We start from the raw sequence: 24,713 nt of genomic DNA on the forward strand, positions 1-24,713 counted from the left end.
ACAAACATGAAACGGATCATTAGAGCCGGATCTAGTGTGCCTCGCAAGATCAGATAGAAAAGAACGGGATCGGAGGGCATAGACAGGAACATAAATAGAGACCCGAGAAAGTAGTAAAGGCACATCGGTGGTGCACAAAAAAAATCCCACTAATAAAAATTGCTTGAGCACGGTCCCGTCTACTTTCCAAAGATTCTAGACCAAGCAATTGGCACTGCACGTCGTATGAGTTTATGACGTTAAAATTGAAACCCAGGATGTGTTGAAAAATCAACCTCGTGAAATATTTCTGCACTTGTTTCACGAGTTTCGTAGTCCAAACTACTAATCGTTTGGCACTTATTATGCTTTTCATTGTAAAAACGTGTAAAAGCATTAGACATTTGCACCATTTTCCTAACAAATTGTGAAATAAAAATTGCTATTCTTTGTGATTGATGGGGACCGATGAGTAAATATGAGTAAATAGAGTAAACATACTTTAAAACAAGAGCTTGTTTGATTCTTCATTGTAATGATTTTATAAGAGACTTAATTCCAATGCAACTTCGTTGCAAAAATCTTCGTTGCATTTCATAAATCTCGTTTGCGCGTAACTGTACTGACAGAAGCTTCTTAAAGCCCCTTACTTTGTGGTTCGCGTATACATTTGGATATGAACTAATAAGGTTTCTCGTTCACCACAGGACACAATAACCACGATAGTCAAAGCCCTCAAAGCACATTCTCAACACATAAAACAGCAACAACAAATGCTCCAAACGTGATAAAAGCTTGACACGCTCTAGGTGAGAAGGCAAACTTTGTTTCAGCCCCCGGGGGGAATTATTTCCTAATCGCACGCAGCCGAATTATCATGCCTGTGCTAATGCCTTCACACACTTTGCCAAGTTACCAGCAAAAAAAAAACCTCCCCCGGGGGGTTTCCTTGATTGGACAGCAGCCGGCACGGTGGAGAAGGCTAATTTCTGTGATTTCTCCGAAATACCGATTTAATAATTCATGCACCAACCAATCCCCTACTGCCCCATTAACGGGAAGCGGTAGATGATATTCGGGGCGGCGTTTTTGTTTCGGTCATCCGTCCGGCCCGTCACGACCTGATGCGGTCGCGTTCCATTTAGCCTTGCTGCCATACCCCATAGAGGTACGCATAATGGAAGCAGGGCTCTTTCGACATCCCATCGACACCCGGTGGGGCACCAACTGGTCACGAAACTGAACCGGAAAGGCGGAAAATGTGTGTCCTCCCATCGGGTCGGGCAGCATTCGGAATCGGTGTGTCGGTGTGTACCGTCCAGCTAAACCGGACCTGCTCGATGTCAACGATGTAACGCTTTGGTAGTGGAGAAACATATACTATAGTATACACACACACATACACACACTTACACTTACAGTTGGTACGCCACTGGTCACCGGACACCGAAAACAAGCCGAAACGGGGCAGTGTAGAGCGTGTCAGCACTTTGCGCTGTTTGTTGAGCTTTGGTCGCCATGAATAATTTATGAAGCGGCAGCGCACCGGTGACCAAACATGGCAACGAACCATTATGGGGGCGCGTGCATGCGGCCGTGTGCCAGGGGGTTGAGTAGTGATTGCCGACCCCCGGCGTTCGTCAATCCTTCCCGCTTTTTTGTTTCGACAAACACCTCCAAACACCTTTGCTTTCGGAACCGTAAATTCCGTTGCACACATCCGGCCCTGCCGGACTTATGCGACGAAGTCACGAAGGATCACCGGCAATCACAATAACAATAATGATAATCGGCGTAATCATTTATTACCATCACAAGTGTACGATAACGGGTAACGCTCGAGAGGCTTCGGGGTATTACTTTTGATGGTGTGCCATTGTTTTTTGTTGTTGCTTCGAGTGAGTAAATTAAAACTGTAGCTAACGCAAGCACCAACCAGTGGTGGTTTATGTAGATGCGTAACAGTAATGATACAGTGCTTTGGAGCGTGTAGTTAGGTTAGTTGCCAAAGTTAAGAATTTAGTGGTAACTATTCTTGAAAAATCATTACATTTTTTGGGTATAATTCATTATCTCAAAACGCAAAGGCACTGTAAATATTAGTATTGGGCAGTGATCAGTTCTACTTCACTATTTTCTAATTGGTGAGCCGGGTCGAAAGTTTTATAATTGTGCGGTTGCACCAGGATATTGAAGTTCCATTGGGTTGAAGCTTACCCAGTGTATTTTTTGTTTCTGGACTTGATTTCTTGAAGCTAAAGTTGTAAAGAGAATAAAAGAATTAAGGAGAAAAAATTAATTAAATAAATAATAAATAAATAAATAAATAAGAAATTTATATCTTTTAAAATATTCTTGGCCCTGATAAGAGCCGTTGGGGTTCACAAATGGGGTTCACAAATGGGGTTACTTGTCTTGTCTGAAGACCAAGAGGTGTAAGAACAAAGAGAGAGGTTGAGCCACAAATTTAGTCTCCTTTCATATCCTCTGGCGAGGATCTCATTTTTATTTCCATATGTTTTTGGGGATCTCACTGGACACTTCCAATGTCACGTTCGCTCATGACCCAATTAACTTTCTCACGTCAGACGCTTGCCCAAACGTCTGATTAATCGGGATCGAACACGCCGCAACAAAGAACGATTCCATCACTTGATAGCAGCACTACTATATCAGCACCAGAACAGCGACGCACCATAGTGATGCGTTTGTGCAATTGAGTTACTTCTTGTGTGTTGCAAAGTTGACAAATCATGAACAACGACAAGTTTACTAGAATCCTGTTCGCCTCCAAGTTGTTGAAATTGATTTTCTGATTATGATTTGCCCTGCAAAATTCATTCTTTTTATTCCGAATGCCGTTAGGCGGGCTGGTGGTCTTCATTTAAACGCTATAACTATTATCATTTGCGCCTTCAGGGATATTGCCTGCTGGCCTGCTATGCATGATAAACTAACAGGTACTTTTTCACTATTTGGCCGATTGTTTCAACCTACAAGGAGAACGCAGTGATACCTTTGCCTTCGAATTTTAGAATCTGCTACACTTTATTTATTTTTGCCTTTGTGGCGTTCTGTGCTGTGGTCGGTCAGATTCGATGTAACGCTTGGGAATTTAGCACAGCCTCAAAATCAGTTGCCTTACTATTATTGTAATGGCCATTATTATTTTATGGGATAATGCTGTCAAATTTGCACTGTGCATGAGAGGATTGATAGAAATCATTTTAAAATGCTGAGTTTTCCGCTAGGAGGCAAGGTAGTAAAATGAAATATTGCTAGAATTTGTCAATGTATAATTTATAGTTAATCCTATTTTCTAATGATAACGATAATTTTGTTTGGTTTGTGGTGTGTTTTTTTATTCACAACATTTATAGAATTCTTGAATGAGATGCAATTTTATATTTCTCTCGCATTTTTGAATGATTAAATAACTCATCTAGTTTGTATACGCCTGTAAGAAATTTCCACTGGCAGGATGCTAGGATGTGGCGTAGCCAATTGTGTGATTTATCCGTGGTGTGTATGTCTTTTCTCGCGGGCTTACAATTTTCAACTGTTTATTCGATCGTTCCATAAATTCATTTTACATGTAGTTCATTCGTTTCATTTCTCTAGTGTTCCTAATCTGTCATGACGCGTCCGTTTATACTGCTAGCTCGTAGTGTTGTCAAAGGGTAACAAATACAACACATAAATTCATGAAATCTTTCCTAATCTTAACGTATAAATTCCAACATTCCGGCCACCAAAAGAGAATTCTTTTAAACCCTTAACTATACTTATGATTCTAAGGTAATTCATGCAGCAAAAATCCTAAATATGCTCGTTAGCACTATCCTACCACTTTCCACTCAGTGTTTACAACTGATGACAGTTGTCTCAGCAATGATCGCTCATTGTTTACTCTGTGCTCACACGTTCTATCGGATCAATCGGTCGTGGTAATAGAGCTAACCTATTCGCGGCTCGTGTTATTGCTTTTCCCCCGGCTGTGCGCAACGTAACTACGCGTGTGACTCCGTCCTTGCCAGGGTGTAGCGCTGTAATGCGTCCCAGCGGCCACACGGTCGGGTGGAGATTGTCCTCCTTTATGATCACGAGCTGATTGATCTCCAGTTCAACCGGCGCGTTGTTGTAGTGCTTAGCTCGAGCCTGAAGCTGCTGCAGATACTCCGGATACCATCGTGACCAGATTTGCTGGACTTGCTTCTGCACGAGTTGGTATTCCTTTAGGCGGTTGCTCGGAATGTGCCTCATGTCAACCTCTGGTACAGCCTGCATATTGCTTCCTACAAGAAAATGACCAGGAGTTAGTGCTTCAGTGTCTGAGGGTTCGTCCGATAACGGAATTAGAGGGCGAGAATTCAGACATTGCTCGACCTGAGCAAGAAGGGTGAGCATATTCTCCTGCGTTATGCTAGTAGTGCCAATTATCTTCATCATATGCTTTTTAGCCGACTTCACCGCCGCTTCCCAAAGTCCTCCAAAATGAGGTGCCCGTGGAGGTATGAACTTCCAATCCATTTCATTGTTGGCACACCAGTCGACTATGCTCCTGCGGTCCTCATCGTTGGTCTTCAGCATCTCGTAGAGACGACGTAGTTCGTTGGCAGCTCCCTTGAACGTTGTCGCGTTGTCTGAGTGTAACTCACACACCTTGCCACGGCGGGCAACAAATCGACGTAGTGCTGCCAAGAACGCTGTTGTTGTCAAATCACTGACCAACTCGATGTGAACTGCCCTGGTCGCAAAACAAACGAAGATAGCAATATATGCTTTCGTAGGACTTCGGTTTCGGACTGTTGACTTGATCATGAATGGGCCACAGTAGTCCACTCCGCTGATCGAGAAGGGTCTATTTGGAGAAACCCTTGATGTCGGCAAATCAGCTATGGCTTGTTTTATCAGTGTGGGCTTGTTTTTGAAACAAACCTGGCAGCGATGGAAAACAGCCTTTGAAAGGTTTCTACCACCAATCATCCAAAACCTTTGGCGAAGTGTGGCTAGTAATAGCTGGGGACCAGCATGTAACAACTTTACATGATACGCCACTGCCAGTAAAACACTCAATGGATGCTTCGACGATAGAATAATTGGGTGTTTGCCTTCTTCTGGTAATTCAGCATTACCAAGCCGGCCACCGATGCGTAACATACCGGTATGATCGAGGTAAGGTGACAACCATTTCAATTTGGAGCTCGATGAAATCTGTTTTTCCTTTTTCAGGTATGTTATCTCATCGGCAAATGAGTCCTGTTGAGCCAAGAAGCATAGCTTCAACTCCGCTCTTCGCAGTTCCAAAGCCGTAAGCGGTGGAATAGTGTTCTCAAGCTTCCCGATGATAGTCTGCTTCTTGAACCTGACCATTGATGCATTGCGAAGACAATCAATGAATCGTAGACAGTATGCCATCACACGTCTCATTCTGTTGTAAACGGAGAACCGCTTGAAGAAGGTGCCACGGAATTCACACTTCGTAGAAACTGTTACGATCCGTGACGCAGCTACTCGTTCTTCAATGTCCCCGTCGTGCTTCTTTGGGATTGGTGCAGATTTTGGCCATTTGTCTTGGCCGTAAGCCAACCACTGAGGCCCACGCCACCAACGATTACACTCCAACAGTTCTTCCGGCTTTAGTCCTCGTGATATGTCGTCCGCCGGATTGTCACTACCAGGAACATGACGCCATTCTGCCACTCTTATCTCTTCCTGGATCTGTGCCACCCTGTTGGCAACAAACGGGTTCCACCGACGTGGTGGGGAATTCAGCCAGTATAACACCGTCATCGAGTCTGTCCAGCAAACGGCTATCGTAGAAGTCGTAAGAGCCCGACTCACCTTCTGGTACAATTGAATTGCCAATCGTGCGGCACAGAGCTCCAACTTGGCAATTGAGTGCGTATTTGCCAATGAAACTACCTTGGATTTGGCAGCCAATAGTTTCACTGAAGTTGTCTGCATCGACTCTGCACGCACATAGCAGCAAGCTCCATAAGCAGTTTGTGACGCATCAGCAAAAACGTGCAGTTGTAGGTTGACCGTCTTTGGATGAGCAACAAATCGAGGCACTCGGAGTTTGCGTAGCAAATATAAGGTAGAGTGAAACTTTCTCCACTCTTCTTGGAGGTCGTTGGGTAGTGCACGATCCCAATCGTATGCCTTTCCATCATGCCTTAAACACCACAACCGCTGCAGAAAGACTTTCGCCAGGATGATGGTCGGACCCAGTAGGCCAATAGGGTCAAAAATGCTTGCGGTATACGACAATACAAGGCTCCTTGTTAATACTTCTGCCGGTGATGGAAGATCGACCTTGAAGCAAAACATATCGTTTCCGGGTTCCCAAACTAACCCTAATGTGCTGACTGCTTGTCCATCCTTCCACTCGTGCAAGGATTGAATCGCAAGATCCTCCTGCGGCACGTCTCGTAGTGACTCCGGAACGTTAGAAGCCCATTTCTTCAAAGTGAAGCCAGCTGAATTCAGCATAGCTGAAATTTGCTTTTGAACTGCTATGGCTTCGTTTATATCGGTCGCTCCGGTAAGCAGATCGTCAACATAAAAATCATGCAGGACGGGATTTACAGCCTTCGGGAACTTGACCTTATGGTCATGGGCAATCTGCTGCAGTGTTCGAGTGGCTAGAAACGGAGCCGACGCCGTACCGTACGTGACTGTTGTCAGCTCATACGTTGCAATGGGATCTACTTGGCTCTCTCTGTATCGTATACGCAAAAGATTCCGGTCCTGATCACTGTGGAGAATCTGACGATACATTTTCTCTACATCCGCAACGATTGCTATGGCATGAGACCGGAATCGCAAGATGATCGACAAGAGATCCTCTTGAACGATTGGCCCAACTAACAGGGTATCATTGAGGGAGTATCCCGAAGTCGTTTTGCAGGATGCATCAAAAACGACTCGTACTTTGGTGCTTGTGCTGGATTCCTTCAGCACTGCATGATGAGGTATGTAACAATGTGTTATGCTGTCATCCACCGGTTCTGTAAGTTTCCTCATATGCCCCAGCTCCTCGTACTCTCTCATGAACCGTTTGTATTCAATATCCATTTCAGGATTGCTCTTCAAACGACGTTCCACACCTAGCAGTCGACGATCGGCGATCGCCCTTGATAGTCCAAGCACACGGGATGAACTTAGATTCTGAGGTAGAGAAACGACGTACCGACCTTGTGCATTACGATGAGTAGTGGCAACGTAATGTTTTTCACACATGTTCTCTTCCAATGACATAGCTGGACCCTCCATGATGCTCTCTGTCTCCCAAAACCGTTGTAGCATCCCATCAAGCGTAGCTTGAATGGTCGTTGTGTGACATGACCGCTGAATGGATGTCGATACAAGGGAGGTATTGCCAGCAACTGCCCAACCGAAGGGAGTTTCAACCAGCCACGGTTTGCCCTTTCCCAATGAAAGTTTCCTACCGGTGTGCATCTCCCAATATGCTTCACTTCCTATCACAACATCGATTTTGGCAGGGATGTTGAATGCCTCATCTGCTAGATTGTCTGTTGGGAATTTCCACGCAGTCACATCTATCGGTTCCGTAGGAATGTCCATTACTGGATTTTTCAGCACGAGGAACTCAAGCTGACTCGAAAATTGCTGCGATTTCGACTCTACGGTGGCTACAATGCAGCCCTTAATCTGCTGTGATGCCTGCCCGATACCCGACACCGTGACGTTAACTTTTGACTGCGTTGATAACATTCGCCTTGCCAATGAATCCGAAATCAAATTACACATGGACCCAGAGTCCAACAATGCTCGAGCTTCGTATCTGAATCCATGATCATCTACTAGGTTGAGAACGACCGTTTCGAGGCATACTGCATCGACATCCGCATGAACACTCAATATAGCTTTCGGATGTAGATGATCATGCAACATGCTGTGGTGACGTGCATTGCATGTATTGCATCGATGGCTCGAGCTGCAGGATTTTACTTGATGCCCTCTGTTCAAACAATTCCAGCACAACCGTTCACTAACGATGATTTGTCGCCGCTGATGCAGTTCTTTCTTTGCAAATTCCGGACAGGTCCGGAGATTGTGCATTTCTGCACAACCTAACGGACACGACGACGATGGTACGGTTGCTGGATTGGGTTGCGGCCTCCGTGCCGTTGCTGCATTCACCCCAGCCTTTAGTCTCATTTTCTGATCACTGCCGGTCATTTTTCTCGAATGCAACTCTGTTTCCTGCGCATATGTCCTCGTCGACCGAAGGATTCGGACGCGATCCTGTAGGAAATCTATCAATTGTTTGTACTTATCTTTTTCATGATGCGCAGAAAATTTTTCCCATGCAAGGATGGTGCTCGAATCCAGCTTCAGGAACAGCATGTTCGTCAACGGGGTGTCCCATGTCTCGATCGGCTCGTTCAGCTTCTTCAATCCGTTGACATGCCGCGTGAATTCATCGACTAGCTGCGCGAGTTCATCCACGTTCTCCGACTGCACAGCGGGAAGATAGTGAATCTTCCTGTAATATTCACGGGTCAGCATTCGCGGGTTGTCATAACGTTTCAGCAGGGAGTTCCAAGTGACGGCGTAATTATCTGCCGTCAGAGTGGTATGCTCGAAGAGCAAACCGGCATCACCCTTCAGTGACGACAGCAAATACTGTAGCTTCATAATTGACGGGATGTCCACAGAAGAATCAATCATAGCCACGAATCTGTCCCGGAACGTCAACCATTTTGTCGAATCACCGTCAAACGTTGGTAATTCGATTTTCGGTAGGCGGAGATTAATCGACCCAGTATGGCTGGTCGACAGGGCACTCGCGTTGGCATACAGAAGAGAAGCATTAAGGGGGTTAGCCTCCGTAGGCTGTTGCTGAAGAAAGAAACCCTTTAAGCGTCGGAAACGCGAATCCATATCACACCGTTCCTGTATGTAACCGTCGATGGCTTCGGGACGGTCATCTAACTCTTCCAGCTTAGAGATAGCATCCATAAAATCCGCCTTGTGGCATTCCAACTGTTCCAAGCATACCGGAATATCGCCACTATCCCTAGCCGTGTAGGAATCCTTAAACTGTTCCAGGTTTTGTATTAACGCATGCGCTTGGCGCTTTTTCAATTGCGCGGCTTTGATCTTCTTCTCCATTTTCAAATCAGGACGCTTTATCACTCACACTCGAACACGTATTACACCAATTGTCGCGCACTTAAAGTCAAGTCCTGGTGTATGTAGTAGTGAGCACGGTCACGTATTGCACTCGGGCGCGGGAACGTTGCACACAACTTGCGCACAAGATAGAGTTCACGGGAGTTTAACGCGGGAAACCACAAGTTCAAAATGGGCACATGCGTCGCTGGCTGTTGCCAAAGGAACGCTAAGCTTGCGGGACGCGAAGCTAACGATACACGAATGTTATTGATACGGAGTATCTAATCACACACGACAAACTGTGCCCTTGCGTAGCAAGTAACACAAAACTTCAATGTAAGTACTTTTAATGTTTAAGGCAATATTCGATTAGCAACGAACGTTATGCCTTACACATACACACACACACACGAACACACACGGAACAAATTGACGTAGATCAAATTCCGTTCTTCACGTAATGAAGATATCACACTGCAAAATAGCACCCTTTAATATCCGGTTCGAAGGACCAAAATGTAAGAAATTTCCACTGGCAGGATGCTAGGATGTGGCGTAGCCAATTGTGTGATTTATCCGTGGTGTGTATGTCTTTTCTCGCGGGCTTACAATTTTCAACTGTTTATTCGATCGTTCCATAAATTCATTTTACATGTAGTTCATTCGTTTCATTTCTCTAGTGTTCCTAATCTGTCATGACGCGTCCGTTTATACTGCTAGCTCGTAGTGTTGTCAAAGGGTAACAAATACAACACATAAATTCATGAAATCTTTCCTAATCTTAACGTATAAATTCCAACAACGCCTTTTTCCTCAGCAATTGTGTTATAAGTCTTCACGTTTATAGTTATGGCTTGACTTTGGCTTTTCTAGTCGCATTTGTGCACGTTAGGTACCGTAGTCTCATCAAAGTGTACCATACTCAATACTCTTCCAGTAAATCCCCACGTTTTGATATTATTACAAGAAAGGAAATGTACAGCAAATCCTTTTTAAATACTCCTGCACTGCCCGAGCTAACCAATGGTTCGCTACGCAATTAACATCAATTCCGACCCTCGTGCGTAACGCTCATAATACAAACGAAAACGTGTCCCGACGACGGCAAAAATCGAGATTTTACCATTTGCTCATACAGAAACGGGCGAAGAGTGTGTTCGTGCAGACCACGCGGTTCACACGATTGCTCGATCAATCATCGGTCAGCGGTGCGTGCGCTGGACACGAAACGCGCGAGCAGTAAACGATTGCCCCTTGTTTATTGTTACATTGTGGTACGCTAGATGAATTTATTTTACCGCTCTGAACTAACGGCTAGTAAAAAGGGCATTGGTTCGCATTCGTGCATTCGTGAAGCAAACGCAAAATGGCTTATGATTTATAATTGATTTTGAGTTTGCATTTGTTTACTTTTCGAATACGTAAGCTAGATTATTAGATGAAACGATCGCACTTTTGCCAGTGCTCGTGATGTAACTTTCTACACTTCCTTCGGTGACTATGGAGCATACACCATTTAGCATGCGAGACCGAATGAAACACGGTCTGATGCGTAGCACAAACGCAACACTGTGTTCCCTTTTTCGGGGAACGACCAATGGAACACAACATTCAATGTGACACATTCTACAGCAGCATCGCACAGGGTTTTCACGTACGGTTTTATAGCTCTATGGCAATCAAAATTCCATTTCGAATCCATTTGGACACACCTCGCACGCGTGGTGTCGGTGCGCAACAAATGAGTCTTCAACCTGGTGAATGTTAAAGGACAAAAAAACACAAAAATCCTGTTTTCCCTTCGTAGCTTTCCCAGCGCTTTCGCTAAAGGCAATAAGACTAGCAAACATCATTCGAACCGTTCCACTTTACCGAATCGCTCTGTGTCGCATTTTTTCCCTTCTCCAATGACCGATTGTTGGAGCAAACAGCATTAAGTCGAACGCACAGCTGTTGACAATAATTTTTGCCTCAACCGTTCCGTGGCGAAGATCTGCGGCAAATTGGACTCTGCATTCTAGACGAAGCACTGTTATCCGCTTGAAAGTGGAGTCCTAGCGGGAAAGGGAAAACAAAACGACAGCGAGGTTGTGTTTTTGAGCTGATCTTTCACCGATGTCTTCTGGTTTGGCATAGGGCCAGCATCCGGCCATTTGTATGTGTGTACATTTCCATCGTGATGGCTCTTTGTAACCGTAATGTACAATAAAGCAGTAGTGGTAGAGATTATGCAAGAGGAACGAAAACCGGACGACTGAAAGTACACTGCAGGGCGGCGCTGAGAACGAATCGAACACATCCACGTGTGACTTTTAGACGAGCAACAAACATTTTACGTTTTTGGGAAGAAAAAGGAGACACGTTACCTCCCTACCGTTTCACGTATTTGATTACAAAACGAGCAGCACATCATGATGCGTGAAATTTGATGTTACTGGATCAGAATATGAATTTTCCCGACCATTGAAAATGTGATACACTTTACGATGGAGACGCCCAGTACTTCGAACGGATCCGTGGAACACGTTACGTAACGTTCTGCTTTCCGTTGCATACTGCTAGTGGACATTACGTAATAAATTGAAAAATCTATGATGTAACGATGAGTAACGATAATGTTTCATCTACGGAATTACGCTTTAGTACGACGAAACGAAACAATCCCCATCATCCCATAAGCCATCAAAGCTTATTCAAAGCTTTTTATCAGGGGGCTTAAAATTAAAACACAGCAATGCACTTACAAGGAATCATTTAACAGCACAAACACACACACACGCATACAGCACCACCACCACTACTGAATGTTTCATCCCTGACCCTTTTCAAGCAATAGCAATGCTGACCGCCTTTCTATTTTCTTCTCTATCCTTCCGTTTCCTCTAGGTAAGTAACGATCGCTGTCAAGTGGAAAGTGACTGGCATTGTGATAACGGCGTGAGTAACGATTAACGGATAATTTCTGTAAATGATACATTGTTTGCCATTTCTCTTAATTGATTGAGGGTTCCCTTTTCTCTCTGCGTATGTGTGTGTGGATGGTCGAATCAAAATACCTTAAAGCGAACTGTTGGGACGTTTCTGATACTATTTTCCACCTTCTACCTCGTACGACCTATTCCAGCCCTATGAAATACTCCTTCATCGAGGTGAGGAGTTTTCGTTGGGTCTGGTTTGGGACGCTATTCGTTTAAGGGGATTAGCAACGAACCCTCGTTCGTGTTCCCATCCCGTCCCGTCATCTCTTGACCCCCTTTCTCTTTCCTATTGTCTACGTCTACTACCAGACAATGGAAAATAACTCCTGGCAGACAGTTGCTATTTTGCGCGGACGCGCCATTGTAGCGCACTCTATGCTGCTATTCCGGTGCGTATCATTGTATCCTTTCGATGGCGACCTTTCTTGGAAAATGTGTGAAAATAATGCGACCGGCAGGCAAGCGCAACACCGACAGGCGTGAGTGAGCGTGAAAAGCCCAACAACCGTTTTGCCCAACCGTTGTCAACCTTTGTCGGCGAATGCGCCAGCCCCCATCGCTCCTTCCTCATCGTTTCCCACTCATGCCCCATACCGTTGCGTTTCCTCACGGGAAAAAGCTTCCTTTGCAAGTGTGGCAAGGTTTCCTCCCGTGGGACCGGTTGTACTTTTCAGTTTCACGCTTCAACCTGCTGGGATCAAGACCATCCCACACCCTTCGCTCCCGATCGCAATCCAATTTTTATTCCCTATCGCTTAATATTTTGTACACATTGCCCTTCGTTCGCTGCGGTGAGCTTGTACTATTCCTCGCCGTGCAAAACTGTGTTTCCCACCGACGCATTATCCCAACTTTCTTTGTCCTGCTAGATGTTTCACGCTGTGTGTTTTTGTCTCTATTCCTCCCTCCCATGTGACGATTTGTCTGGCCTTGTCTTTGTTTTGCCTGTGTGTGTTGTTGTTTAGAGCGGAAGAAAAGCGACGTAACATAATAGTCGTTTTATTTATGCATAAAGGTGGGAAGAAACGGTTTAGGATAAGAGTCTAACCACCACCCCGCAATGGGTGTTTGTGTACAACAATTCGGGTAACTCCCGGTGCCGGGGTTGAACAACATGATTAGCCTTTAAATGAAACGATGTTTAAAGGTGAGAGATAAAAAAACGCTGAACTTGCGTGACGGCACGGTGAATGGCCCCGTTTTTGTTTTGTTTTGTTTAGCACGCCTGCTTTCTTTCAATCGCGTGTTCGAGGACGAACACGAAAAGTTGATTGCTGCAATACGGTTCCTCGAGTAGATCGTTCCAATTTTTATTGGTGAACCGTTTACGACTAAGCTCCTACAAAGATATTGGTGTGTGCAACGGTTTTCATTTTGCGACGTGTACGGTTGGATTGATTAGATCCATTCTCATTTGTATAGAGCTAGTTATGTAAAATTATGGTACGAACAAAAAATCGCACTGCTTTATGCCATTTCAAATGCAATCTCACGAAAATTATTCCATTCGCATATTGGTGCTGCCGTTGGTTAGTAATACAATGAATAATAATATATCGGACTAAGCAATGTGAATGAACACATTAGCTCAGATTGGTGCTCCATTCCCACAGGAACCTCACGCAATCTTTCTCCTTGACCTAGACGAAGGAAATGCGAGCAGTGAAAGGAAAGGCATATCATGAAGCGTATTGCGCATTGCACACTCCAAACAACGCCGAACGCATTATTCATGTTTCTGCCGCGCGATGGTTATTGGGTTTTTGTTTCCCATTTTTTTCTGCTTCTTGCAAGCAGCTAGAATGTTTGTTTCTCTTTCTGGCTAGTTGCAAGTTTTTTTCCCTTTATTTGCTGTCACTGCTTTCAGTTGTCCTTGTCTTGTTTTGAAAATGGCTTTCTTCGTCACTCGAGTGCTCTTAACTTCGTTTTCTACGATCATGGGTAACGTATATCATATTTTACTACTGGAGTGTTGCTCTTTCTCTCAAAATCGACTAAAATTCTGTTTTTCTCTCTCTCTCTCCGCCACTCTCTCTCTCTCTTTCTCTGTCCCAATCTTGTTGTTTATTCGTACCAAAACACTGCGAGAATCCAGATGAAAATGGCACTTCAATACACGCAACTTGTGCAGCTCAAATAAAGATGAGCAATACGAACTCGGCCAGAGAGTGGCACACGATTGAGCGTGTTTTTCCGAGAGAAGCTTTGGCTGGCGATTTTCCGCGAGAGTTTCACACGGCAACTCCGACGGTAGTGCGACCTCGCTAATGCGAACGGCGAGTCAGTTTTTCACTAGATCTTGACAAATGTAGGTCACCCGATATACCCACCAACACCGGTTCACGGAGTAGTAGTGTGTGCATATGTGTAAGCCCCGAAACTAGCCGATATTCCTGCTTCCCTATCCCATCATGTGTCTGCCGAACATGAAAAGTACACCATACTCTGTCGTTAGCACCGTTGGATAATCGGGCGAACTGGAAGGTTTGTTACCAACTACCATCAGTCCCGTACCAGCTGTGTACATTCGGTCATGCTGGAAAAGCGGCACTGTGCTAAGCAACGTACTTTCGAAACGAAAGATTTTTTGAGTGTTTTGCACTATCCTGTACACCGAGGAGTTGACACAGCTCTTCATCAAGTGACACAAAGTGTGTTTAGTGCGTGCTAAAACAACGCCACAGCGGAACTAATCTCCACAAAATGTGCCACCATTCCGAGAAACAAACCGATTAAGTGTTTCCTGCCGTTGGTGCGTTCCCTTCGCGACGTCCGGTTGAACGAAAGGAAAACACCATTAGCGTCGCAAAAACCGTGCTCGGGAATGTTCCTTCGCGAGCAGCAACAGTGAGGCCACGTGGTCGATGAAAAAGCTTGCACCCGCTCGCACATTTCCAAAACGCTCCGTCCGTGGCGACGTGGCACGTGAACCGTTCCAGGACATCATTACACGGCGGCACGTTTCGCACCACCGCTCTCGCCAGGCGGCTTCTCCGGAGGCGTTCAAGCCAAAACAAAAACAAACACGGTGGGCGGTGGGTGTAATTCATGGCCTACTGGTGTTGGTTATGAGGGAGCTTTCCCGAATGCAGCCAGTGCTTAGTGTGTGCGAATGCGCATCGAGTGTGAGTTTGGTTGTAGTGCGTTGGGAGGGAGACAAATCGCAAAGTGGATGTGAAATGAAAACCTGGAATTCAGCATCTTGTATCCTGTGATGGGTCAGTGTGCGTTTGTCTGTGGTTGTGTGCCGATTCGACGCAAGTTAATTTGTTTTGGTTTCTATACTGCTTATCAAGCAGGAGAAGACTGCTTTCAGCTGTAATTTTCTACTCTCCCCAGTGTACTCTTAAGGAACATATCTTTTGTAGGGCCTACCCCAACCACTTTACACGAGTAATCTGCTCCTTTTGTCCTAGGGCGGGTTTGAAAAGAAACTTCAACTGTTGTTCAAGTGTTTGCTTAAATTTAAATTGATTGACCTCACCGTCCGTATCAAGCATAGTTGAGACGAGTAATATTTACTGGTGAGGACAAGCCTACCCTAACAATGCACTTGACGAAAGAAGTTCTGTTTAAAATGTAATTCCAGCAGTGTCTATTTTTGTTTACGTATTATTTACATTTTACAGCCTTTTCTTCCCCAGAAATGTTTCACCATTTCTCTTTCATACCCTTCTCAATCGTCCTGTCTCAGTACGCTTACACTTTGGAAGGAAATGTAAATGAGTGAGCTAAAACAAAATAAAACACTTCAACCGAACCCGCAAAACCCTAACCCCCTACCACAACTGGGACGGATGTGAAGCAGTGCGATTGTGTAGGGCTTTATTTTCCTTCGTCTAGCCCTTTGAATCCTCGCGCTCGGGAGGATGCTGCCGATGCTTCCCCATTGGCATCCCTTTCGCGATTCCCGCGGCTTTCCGTAGTGATAGTGGTTAGTGTTACGCATAGCCCAGTGTTGTCCTTCCCTCCGATAAACCTCCAACACCACCCCACCACCAACGGGCGCGGTACCCAAAGTGTCAAGTGCTTCCGAGGTCTACTTCAACATCACCCTTTACACGCCGATCTCGAGCAGGCTTACGGGGACGTAAAGTTCGCTTTTTTGCCCCTCCCCAGCACTTCTCCCACTGTGGAAACTTTCACCGTTTGCCGTACAATTTTTTTTGGCTCATCGGAAACCAAGCGACAAGGACTCCGGAAAGGGCTCACGTGAACGGACTGCCGGCTGTTGCGTGACCCGAAACACAAAAGAATACTTCCTGTTGCTCGGGAGCACCGTACGCGCGTGCCCGTGTAATTCTGTCCATTTATGTGTGTATTTTGGTAGCGGCCAACGAACACAATGAGTCAAAATTTCATCAACCTTTCGGAGATCCGAGGTGAGTGTGTATGTGTGTTTTTTTTTTGCTTTCTTTATGACTTTGGTGCGTGAAGATACCGTGTTGATTTAGAGGAATAATTGAAGTGTCGACAAAAAAAAGCACAAAATCTGCTTCCCACCGTAACGCGCACCACCAGCGGACGATGGATGTTTGTGCGAAAAGGTTCTCGTACACGGGTTTTAGTGTTTCCAAGCGAGTACGTGTTGATGGATGAGATCATTTCATGTCAGTGAATCAAACTGGGCGAAAAAAAACTGTACACATCACACCGAACTTACAGGTGTGAAAATGGTCCTGTTTCACACTCTCGAAGGGATGGCCGAATATTGTTGGTAGCAGAGCGTTGAAAAGCACCTTGTGACTAGGTGTTGTTACGTTTTTTCTTCTTTTAACACTGCACCAGATTGTAAAGTTGGAAACAGCAGTGGTTTACATACGCTCGTTTTAGAGTAGAGAACGGCGTGAGTTGGTGAGCTTGGGGAGATGGTTTAATGCCGCCGTTCACTGCACGGGCAAACCCCGAGCGTAAAGACGTGTTCGAGCGTGCTTGAGCTGGATTACGTAACGTAGACCGTTTCCTAGCAACCGCGTTGTGTAACGATGATGGAGGCGCCTGGTTAATGGTAGCGAACTAACTGCATTTGTTGCCAGAATGCATTCAGCGTAACGAGAGAGATGCATCGATTGATATTCTTTAATTTCGATGTAAACTGACCAAAGAAAAGCGATTACAAATATGTGTGTTGGAAAAATCTAAACCTCAACAAGAAGCATTTAAAAATTGACTCTAAATTCGTTTTCGCCTCAAAACTAAAACTCTGACGATTAGGGTTTTTTGTTGGGATAGGCACGTTCCCAAGACGTAGATTAAGCTTAAAAAAAGGGGAAAAAAGGTATCACTGATACCGACAGTTAATATCCTTTTCATGACCATTGCCACAAGCCTCATGGCCAAACGCAATCTGCCGCATAAATTAGCTTTTAATGTGGTACCATGAAGGGTTTCTGTCCGTGTATCCCGTATCATCTTCACCGCAGCCCGAGGCAACCTGCAACACGGGGACACCTTAATCTTTCGGTGCTCGCCGTTCGCCTTAACGATGTTTGGCCATGCCAAACGAAACGTGTTGGATTGCGTGTTTCAGTTCAATTTGAGACGGGAAGCCATTGTTGTTGGTTTTTTTTTGTTCTTTCTTGTCCTTCTAGCTTCAACCGCAGCTGGAGCGACCGGTCGACGGTGTCTGCTACAATGAAATCGTTGCGTAGCGTGGGAAGGAATATTAATTTGATTTTCCATATCTCCACCACCCTTGCTGGGTGTTGCTTGCTTGATTACATGAGCTTGTCATATCTGCACCCACCGACATCCGAAGGCCACGGTCGCAAATTACATGGAAAATCAAGTCGCTTTTATCCGGTGTCACTGTTGTGCCGTCCGCATTTTGATATAATTTATTGAACAGAACAAAACTTTGCTGCTATCCGTCCGTACTGTTCACCCCGCCTTCCCTTCCCCATCCCCTTTTTCGGGGAATATTTTGGTTTTGATAGTCCCCGGATGGATGCGATCCGAAACGGCGGAATTAAACAAAATTAAAACCAACCGAACCATGATGGGTTCGGTTTAAATGATGTCGGTTAGAAAATTAGGCAAGAGTAAAGTTTCGCTTCCGAAGCGCCACCAACATTCAAAAACCATCAATAATGCGTACACAAACTCGTACACACACACACACTCAGACATGAAGACTGGCTGAACAACGTTCCGAAGATAAAACACAAGGCGGGAACGGCGAACGGCACAACAGTCACTCAAGAAATTTCACCCAAAAAACTTTCCATTTAGCAGTGAAACGAGCATTATCTCGAGGCCGAAGGCTAACTTCACCGCACTTTCTACGCTGCAGCCGGCTTTCCCACCTTCCCTGCCTGCCAACGTCATTTCCGGTACATTGCATGCGAAGACACTTTATCCGTTCGGCGCTCGGTCCACTGCGATGGATGTGAATGATTTTATATAACTTCTGTCCAGACGGGGCGTTTGCGCAGCTGCTTCTGTACAATTCGCCTGCTAAAAACTTTCCGCTCCGTCGCGATGATGAGTCAAGCGAAACCGTCCGTCCCGATCGTCCGGGAAGCTTGTATGCGAAATGAACATAATAATAATTTCTTCACCGAACAAACAGAAAACTTTCCCATCCCTTTTGCGGCATTCCGCGAAACGGATGCGATTTACCTCACATTCCCACGAGGGCTGTTGATCCGTCGAGCGTGTAGTCTGGTTTGATATGCAACGGAGAAAGCTTTTCAACCTCATTCATTCTTTATCAGTATCAGTATAAAAGTTTAAAGTTTATCGAAACCAGATTAGAAACCATCGGCTTGGGAAGGAAGATTTTCCGGGATATGTTGTTTTTTCCTTTAATTTAACATTAAATGCTTTAGAAACGGGCTTTCTTAGAGCATTTCTTTATTTAGGAAATTGCTTAGGAACAACAAAAAAACTCATTGAACCACAAGCAAACGGAATTGTGTTGTCTTAGTGCGATTAAGAGCTGCAATCTAATTATGTGGCCCGTATTTTCTCACCCCTTTGCCCTTTGTAATCATTTATCGCCGGTCCGGTTAGAATTCACAATTTATGGGAATGCGTCTAGCGTTGCGGTTGCAGTGGTAATAAATTTACCTCAGTGTAAGCCGATTGAAAACGCTTCAGCTATCGCATTCCAGAGTTTACAGGCGGGAAAGAATCGACAGGAGAACGAAAGTGCAATGGGTTGCGTAGAAGATACGGTGCATGTTTACACGACCATGATTTGATTAATTACACTTGCGAATTTACTTTATCATTCTTTCATTGTTTGTTGTGGATTTTAGTAAGTGCAGATTTATGCCAGAAAGATAGATGAATAATTTTTACATAAAGTTTTTTTAAACAATTTACATTGGTTATTCGTTTTATAAGTAAAAAAGCATTCCAATGTTAAAAGCTATTTGTGAGTTTTTATATCCCATCAATATTGTAGTCGTATTGCACGGTTCCAATAGCTGTTTATTGCAATCATATCAATTTCCCAGAGCATTTCAATAACTATGTCTGCACAATGCACTTTCTTTTCCAACGGCTGGCTTCGTACAACAAAAAACTGCGTGCAATTCAATTGAAACTCAATTCTCTGGCGGCGTTGAAGAGCACCTTTTGTTGTGCATGCAGCGTTCGCCGAATTGCGTACCGGAAGCCGGTGTGATGCAATGCAATATCGGTATTGATCTCTGCTGAAGTGCAAAGAAGGAGCGGCACACAACACTTCGCCTCGTGGCAAACATCAAACCAATTGACGCTAGACAATGCGACGCTTTTCCATTTTGTCACGTTTCCGTACGGGCCAGGTTTTGCATGGCACACAATGCCTGGGATGATGGTGCCGGGACACTAGGTGTTGTCGGAAGCAATAATTGTGTCGATAGTAAAACCCACGGGCAAATGTTTTCCGTCCTCTTGGTTAGTGTGCTATGCAACGAGTAGCAATATTTTGCTTTTTCCATGAACAATTTAAAAATGAGTATCCATTTTTCTCCATTGTGATTTCCATTGATTTAGTTAAATGTTTTTATTGATTTTTTAATTTTGTATAGTATTCAATTAACTAACTATGTACTAATTTGATTTGGGTTACTAGCATTCATCTGAATAATTATACTGAGTCAAAAGTACATTGTTTCCACATGTTTTGGTTGGTGGTATTATATTCCATGATGTTATTATCGGACTTTAATAGTTTTAAAATTATTATCGCTGAGGCTATTACTGAAACGCGCGATCTTGAGGATTGGATTTAAGATCAATGCAACAAAGACAAAGTACCTGTTTGCCGGTACAAAATCTCTTTGACCGTGATAGAGGTCGCTTGCGGATCAAAGTATCAATTGATGGTGACGATCTTGAGGTTGTAGAGGAGTTCGGCCTCCTTGATACGATCATTACTTCAGACAACATCCTAAACGTGCGGAGGCGCATTTTTCAGGAGAATTGTTTCTGCTGTGCACTCTATAAGCCCCTACGATCCAGAATCTCCCAATAAGAGACGGAATGCAGCTTATACGAGTTATGAGTCTTAGACGATACGGCACAGGATCCCAAAGCTCTCGCCATTTTCGAACGGAGAGTGCTACGGACGATCTTTAGCGATAGTTTGTGAGCAAGGCATGTGGAGAAGGAGAATGAATCACAAGCTAGTGATGCCTCAGCTGTCAGAGTTTGGATGCCGCCGAGAGTGGTTTCATGGAAACGGCTTGGCTGGACAAGGAGGAGGAAGTTAGTATTATCGAATAAAACTCATTACAATTTTAAACAACCCATTGAAGAAAGTTTCCATTCCATGAATTTGAAATACTTGCATATGGTTTGGCTACCTTCAGCAGCAAACTTCATTCCCGACCATCACGACTATTTGTTGATATCCTCATAACGAGGAAACTATGCGCATCCATCAATCACTTTCCAACCTACAAAATACGCCGTTCGATTAAATTAAGTCATAAACGTGTTTAAGCGACCATCGCAACCCATCAGCCATCCCGCGCCGTAAACGAGAGACAGGCAAAGTACATTAGACTGTTGACGCGCGAGTTTTTCTTGCTGCAGTGATGCAATGAGCGAGAAGTACTAAAGAAGAGTGTCTTTTTACGGTGTGCCAACGGTAACACTGTCCACGTTCAAAATCTCCCATTCATGCACGCCATAAAATTGGTACCCCATTACGCTTAAATCATTCACCTAGCGTCTGGATGACCTTTACGCGCAAGAAGCTTTCCCCGAGTCATGACAACAACAGCAGCAACAACAATAATATCGTCATTTTCCGGAGCACTTTCCCATCCAAACAACACCGAACTGCAAAGTTCGCTTGCTCTTACCCACATACGAACACCATCCAACCCACCAAACTCCTCACGTGACCTTTGACCGATCGATTCTCGACGGCACGATACTTTCCTTCGGCATTACCGCCCGCCGGGACTCGTTCGGGAAACGGCTGGAGTGTCTGAAATGGTAGCTTTGTAGCTTGCCATTCACCGAAACCATGGGTTGATCTATTCATACCGGAACGGTCCGAAACGGCGTTCAGTGTTCCAATTGCTCATTTAGCAATGCAAACGTGTGTGGGCAGCAGGGCTCCATGCAGACTCGAGTGCTTAGTACAGATGCTAAAAGAAAACTTAGTCTGTTCAGAGCACCGCCGGGGTCCGGGTCGGACGGCAATCATCCATTCCGGTAATCCCGTTTGCTGAGCCATTGCTCGTTTTGTTTTTGTTTTTTTCTCGTTGGTGCGCTCTTGCGCCTCGTTATCGTTACGCCATCGTTAAAAGCTCCGCCTACCCAATATCCTGTGTGTACTGCTGTACGGAGTCCAGATCGAAAATATTCCGCAACGGATTTTGTGCTCAAAGTCGAATGTCCTCAACTTGAAGGTACTTAGCGTGGAGCAAGCGCGCATTTCTTGTAGACCTACAGCGTGGAATGGTTTTATCGCATGGAACCGTCTTGGACAACAAGAATTTGGTTTCTTTTTCCCCACTGCATGGAGTGTTCGTTCGTTGCGCTGCATGGTACGGGTGATGCGCGCAGACAAATTAGCGTGTTGGGTGGGCTTGCCGGTGACAGGATCAATAAAGATGATAAATTATAATCGAAATAAATAACATTTCTCGCGGAGCCACGCTACAAGGCAAACCGTTTAATGGTTGCTCTCGGCTGAAGAAATTAACTTGTATAAATTGTACCCTCCAGTGATAGTAATTGTGATAAACAGTGCAAAATGGTTCGGTATGGTGGTTAGCAGATGAGCTATGTCACTGTGAAACAGAAACATGTAAAGGTTTGTATAATAATAAAGAATTTTCTATGAACGCTCCATGTTTTATAAATAGCCTTAGTATTTAACTAAGTCGTAACTAGTGTTGAAAGGACATTGGTTATTCCGTCTGTATTTATTTTACCAAAATCGTTTGTGTGGTTGCATCGTTCATTGTCTACCACACTTTATCAATGGATATGGCATAAAACGTCATTAAGGAATTCACAAAGAGCACTTCAGCATATGAATACAAACCTTAAGTACATGATGAAGAAAGGCTTTCAGGATAAAGATTTTGCTGATTGAGACGGAAAGCATTGTCCGAATAAGTAGACGATATTGAAGTAATTGTATTGGCTTTCATTCTACCATTCAGAGCGATTCAACAATAAAAGAAGTTATTAGTTTAGTTTATAGAAGTTAGTTTGTTCAAAACATTTATTTATTGAATATTGAAGGAAGTATCTTGGATTTAACGATGAAAAGATCGCATGATAGTTATTTAAAAACTATCGATAATTTTCATTAAAGCAAGTAAGAATAATATGTTTACAATGCTTTCGATGGTTCGACATATTCACTCACGGACCTTTCCGACTACACACTCCTTTTATTTGTTTCAAAATTAAGCTTAAATCCCATTTTCATGTATTCACTCGCAACGCGTCGATGGCGAATTGTGCGATATTTGCACACATTGAGCGCATTATCTTTCACTTCAATCGTTGCTGAACTTCCTGAAAATGCAATTATAGCCCATAATTTATTGCACAATCGTACGTTCAATCGCAGCCAATTCACATTGGCCACTGCCACAGTTCCGGCAGTTCGCGTACGTGCTGATCAACGCAACTCCCTTTCCAAATCCATAATGAACTGTCATGCGGATGGGGTGAGTTCTATATTTGCAATCATCATCATCAAAATCGGGCGGGGAAATGGGACCAATTGTATCGTTAGTGATATGGTTTACGTGTCGCGTGAGTATATAGATTGTTAGCTCTAAACAGGGCTCATGATTGTTTTAATTAACCACTGACAACTGGCTCCATTACTTGCGACCCGAAATTGGTTTCATTGTGTACAACAGTGTAAGGAGGCTTCTCTTCATTGTTTGCCTTGGTCACAAAACCGGATGCAAACGCTACGCCCAGATGGTCACTGTGTCGTTCACTCCCGTGGTCAACCGGGCTGTTACTTTTTACTGGTGGTTATTTAATCCAGTGTACCGGTGTTCTGACGCGGAATTTATTTTCTTCCCTTTCCGTGGGTGACCACGGCGATAAAATGTCGCACCGCTTTCTTAATGAGAACATGCTACAGCACCGCACAGTTGGAGATTATAAATTATGTTCTGCGAATAACACGGGCAGGAAATGCTGATCGTGCTGGTTTCGAAACGTGGCCGTGGGCCGCACGCTTGGAGGCAAACATCGTTCGAAGGACGCGACAAGGTCTCCAGTATCCCGTGTCGCTGAATATATTTTTCAACGCAGCCCACCCAAATACCGAACCGCCAAAGTAAACTTCCGACCGATACGGTTGCGGAATAACTGCTACATACGTGCCATTTTTTTACCTCCGTGCCGGTGGTATGTAGTTGTTTTGAAAATTTTCTTGCTGCGATCAACACACTTTCCGAGGACAATCTTTTCCTTCCGCCCGATTTGGGTGTCCGTGTGGGAGTTGGCACGCGTTGGCAGATGAAAAACCATTTCCGTAGTACATCCCGCGTTGTGATGGTGATTAATTTTCCTAACGCTCAAATAAAGAATAAACCAGGCGTGATCATGACTATGGCCGGTATAGAGAAAGGTACAATACGCGGCAAAAAAACACAAATCACATTTTCCCTTGGCTGCATATCTCAATGCGAATCCAAAAGAATCTGTGCACCCGCCCGCCAACGGTTCCGTCCGGCAGTTCCAAATGATTTCAAACAAGCAGGTGGACGATGGTAGGACGGTTTGAAAATACGGAAAAAGAGGAGACGAAGCAAAATGCAAATAAAGTTGCCGCTGAGCAAAATGGTCCGGAATGCCGTGGCTGCGGTTTCCTCTCGAAGCGATATATATTTATAATTTGCGACCAAGCAGTGGCCAAACGGTTGAAACACCTTTTTTTTCATCCACACGCGGTGGGTTATATTTCGCGTAACATTCCAGTGTGACAGTGAGCAACGTATTGCTTCGCAACAGTTTTGTTTCATTTTGCTACAATGATGCAAGCGAAGTACAGTGAAGCTCAATTGTGGGGGGAAAATGCATGAGGCGTATTTGGTTTGTGGGGTCAATGTTTGCGCTCACCAATCTGCAATATTGTGCACACTACTTCGACGATGAAAAAGTGTAGAATATAATAGAGTT

The 24,713-nt window shown here is 44.5% G+C and overlaps 1 protein-coding gene across 7 annotated transcripts in view; it reads left to right on the top strand.

The window, feature by feature from the left end:
• LOC128303457 (calcium-binding protein E63-1) overlaps window positions 1–24,713 on the top strand; it is a 68,693-nt gene that overhangs the window by 17,925 nt on the left and 26,055 nt on the right. The window contains exon 1 of one of the 7 annotated variants that reach the window (XM_053040417.1): window positions 16,085–16,486. The exons of the other annotated variants lie outside the window; for them this stretch is intronic. Within the exon in view, the coding sequence (XP_052896377.1) occupies window positions 16,450–16,486 (37 nt within the window). The 5' untranslated portion in view covers window positions 16,085–16,449. Of the gene's footprint in view, window positions 1–16,084; window positions 16,487–24,713 lie in introns of those variants that run through there. 7 annotated transcript variants of the gene reach the window in all.

Source organism: Anopheles moucheti, chromosome 3 (genome assembly GCF_943734755.1).
Source record: "Anopheles moucheti chromosome 3, idAnoMoucSN_F20_07, whole genome shotgun sequence".
In the NCBI taxonomy this organism is placed as follows: Eukaryota; Metazoa; Arthropoda; class Insecta; order Diptera; family Culicidae; genus Anopheles; species Anopheles moucheti.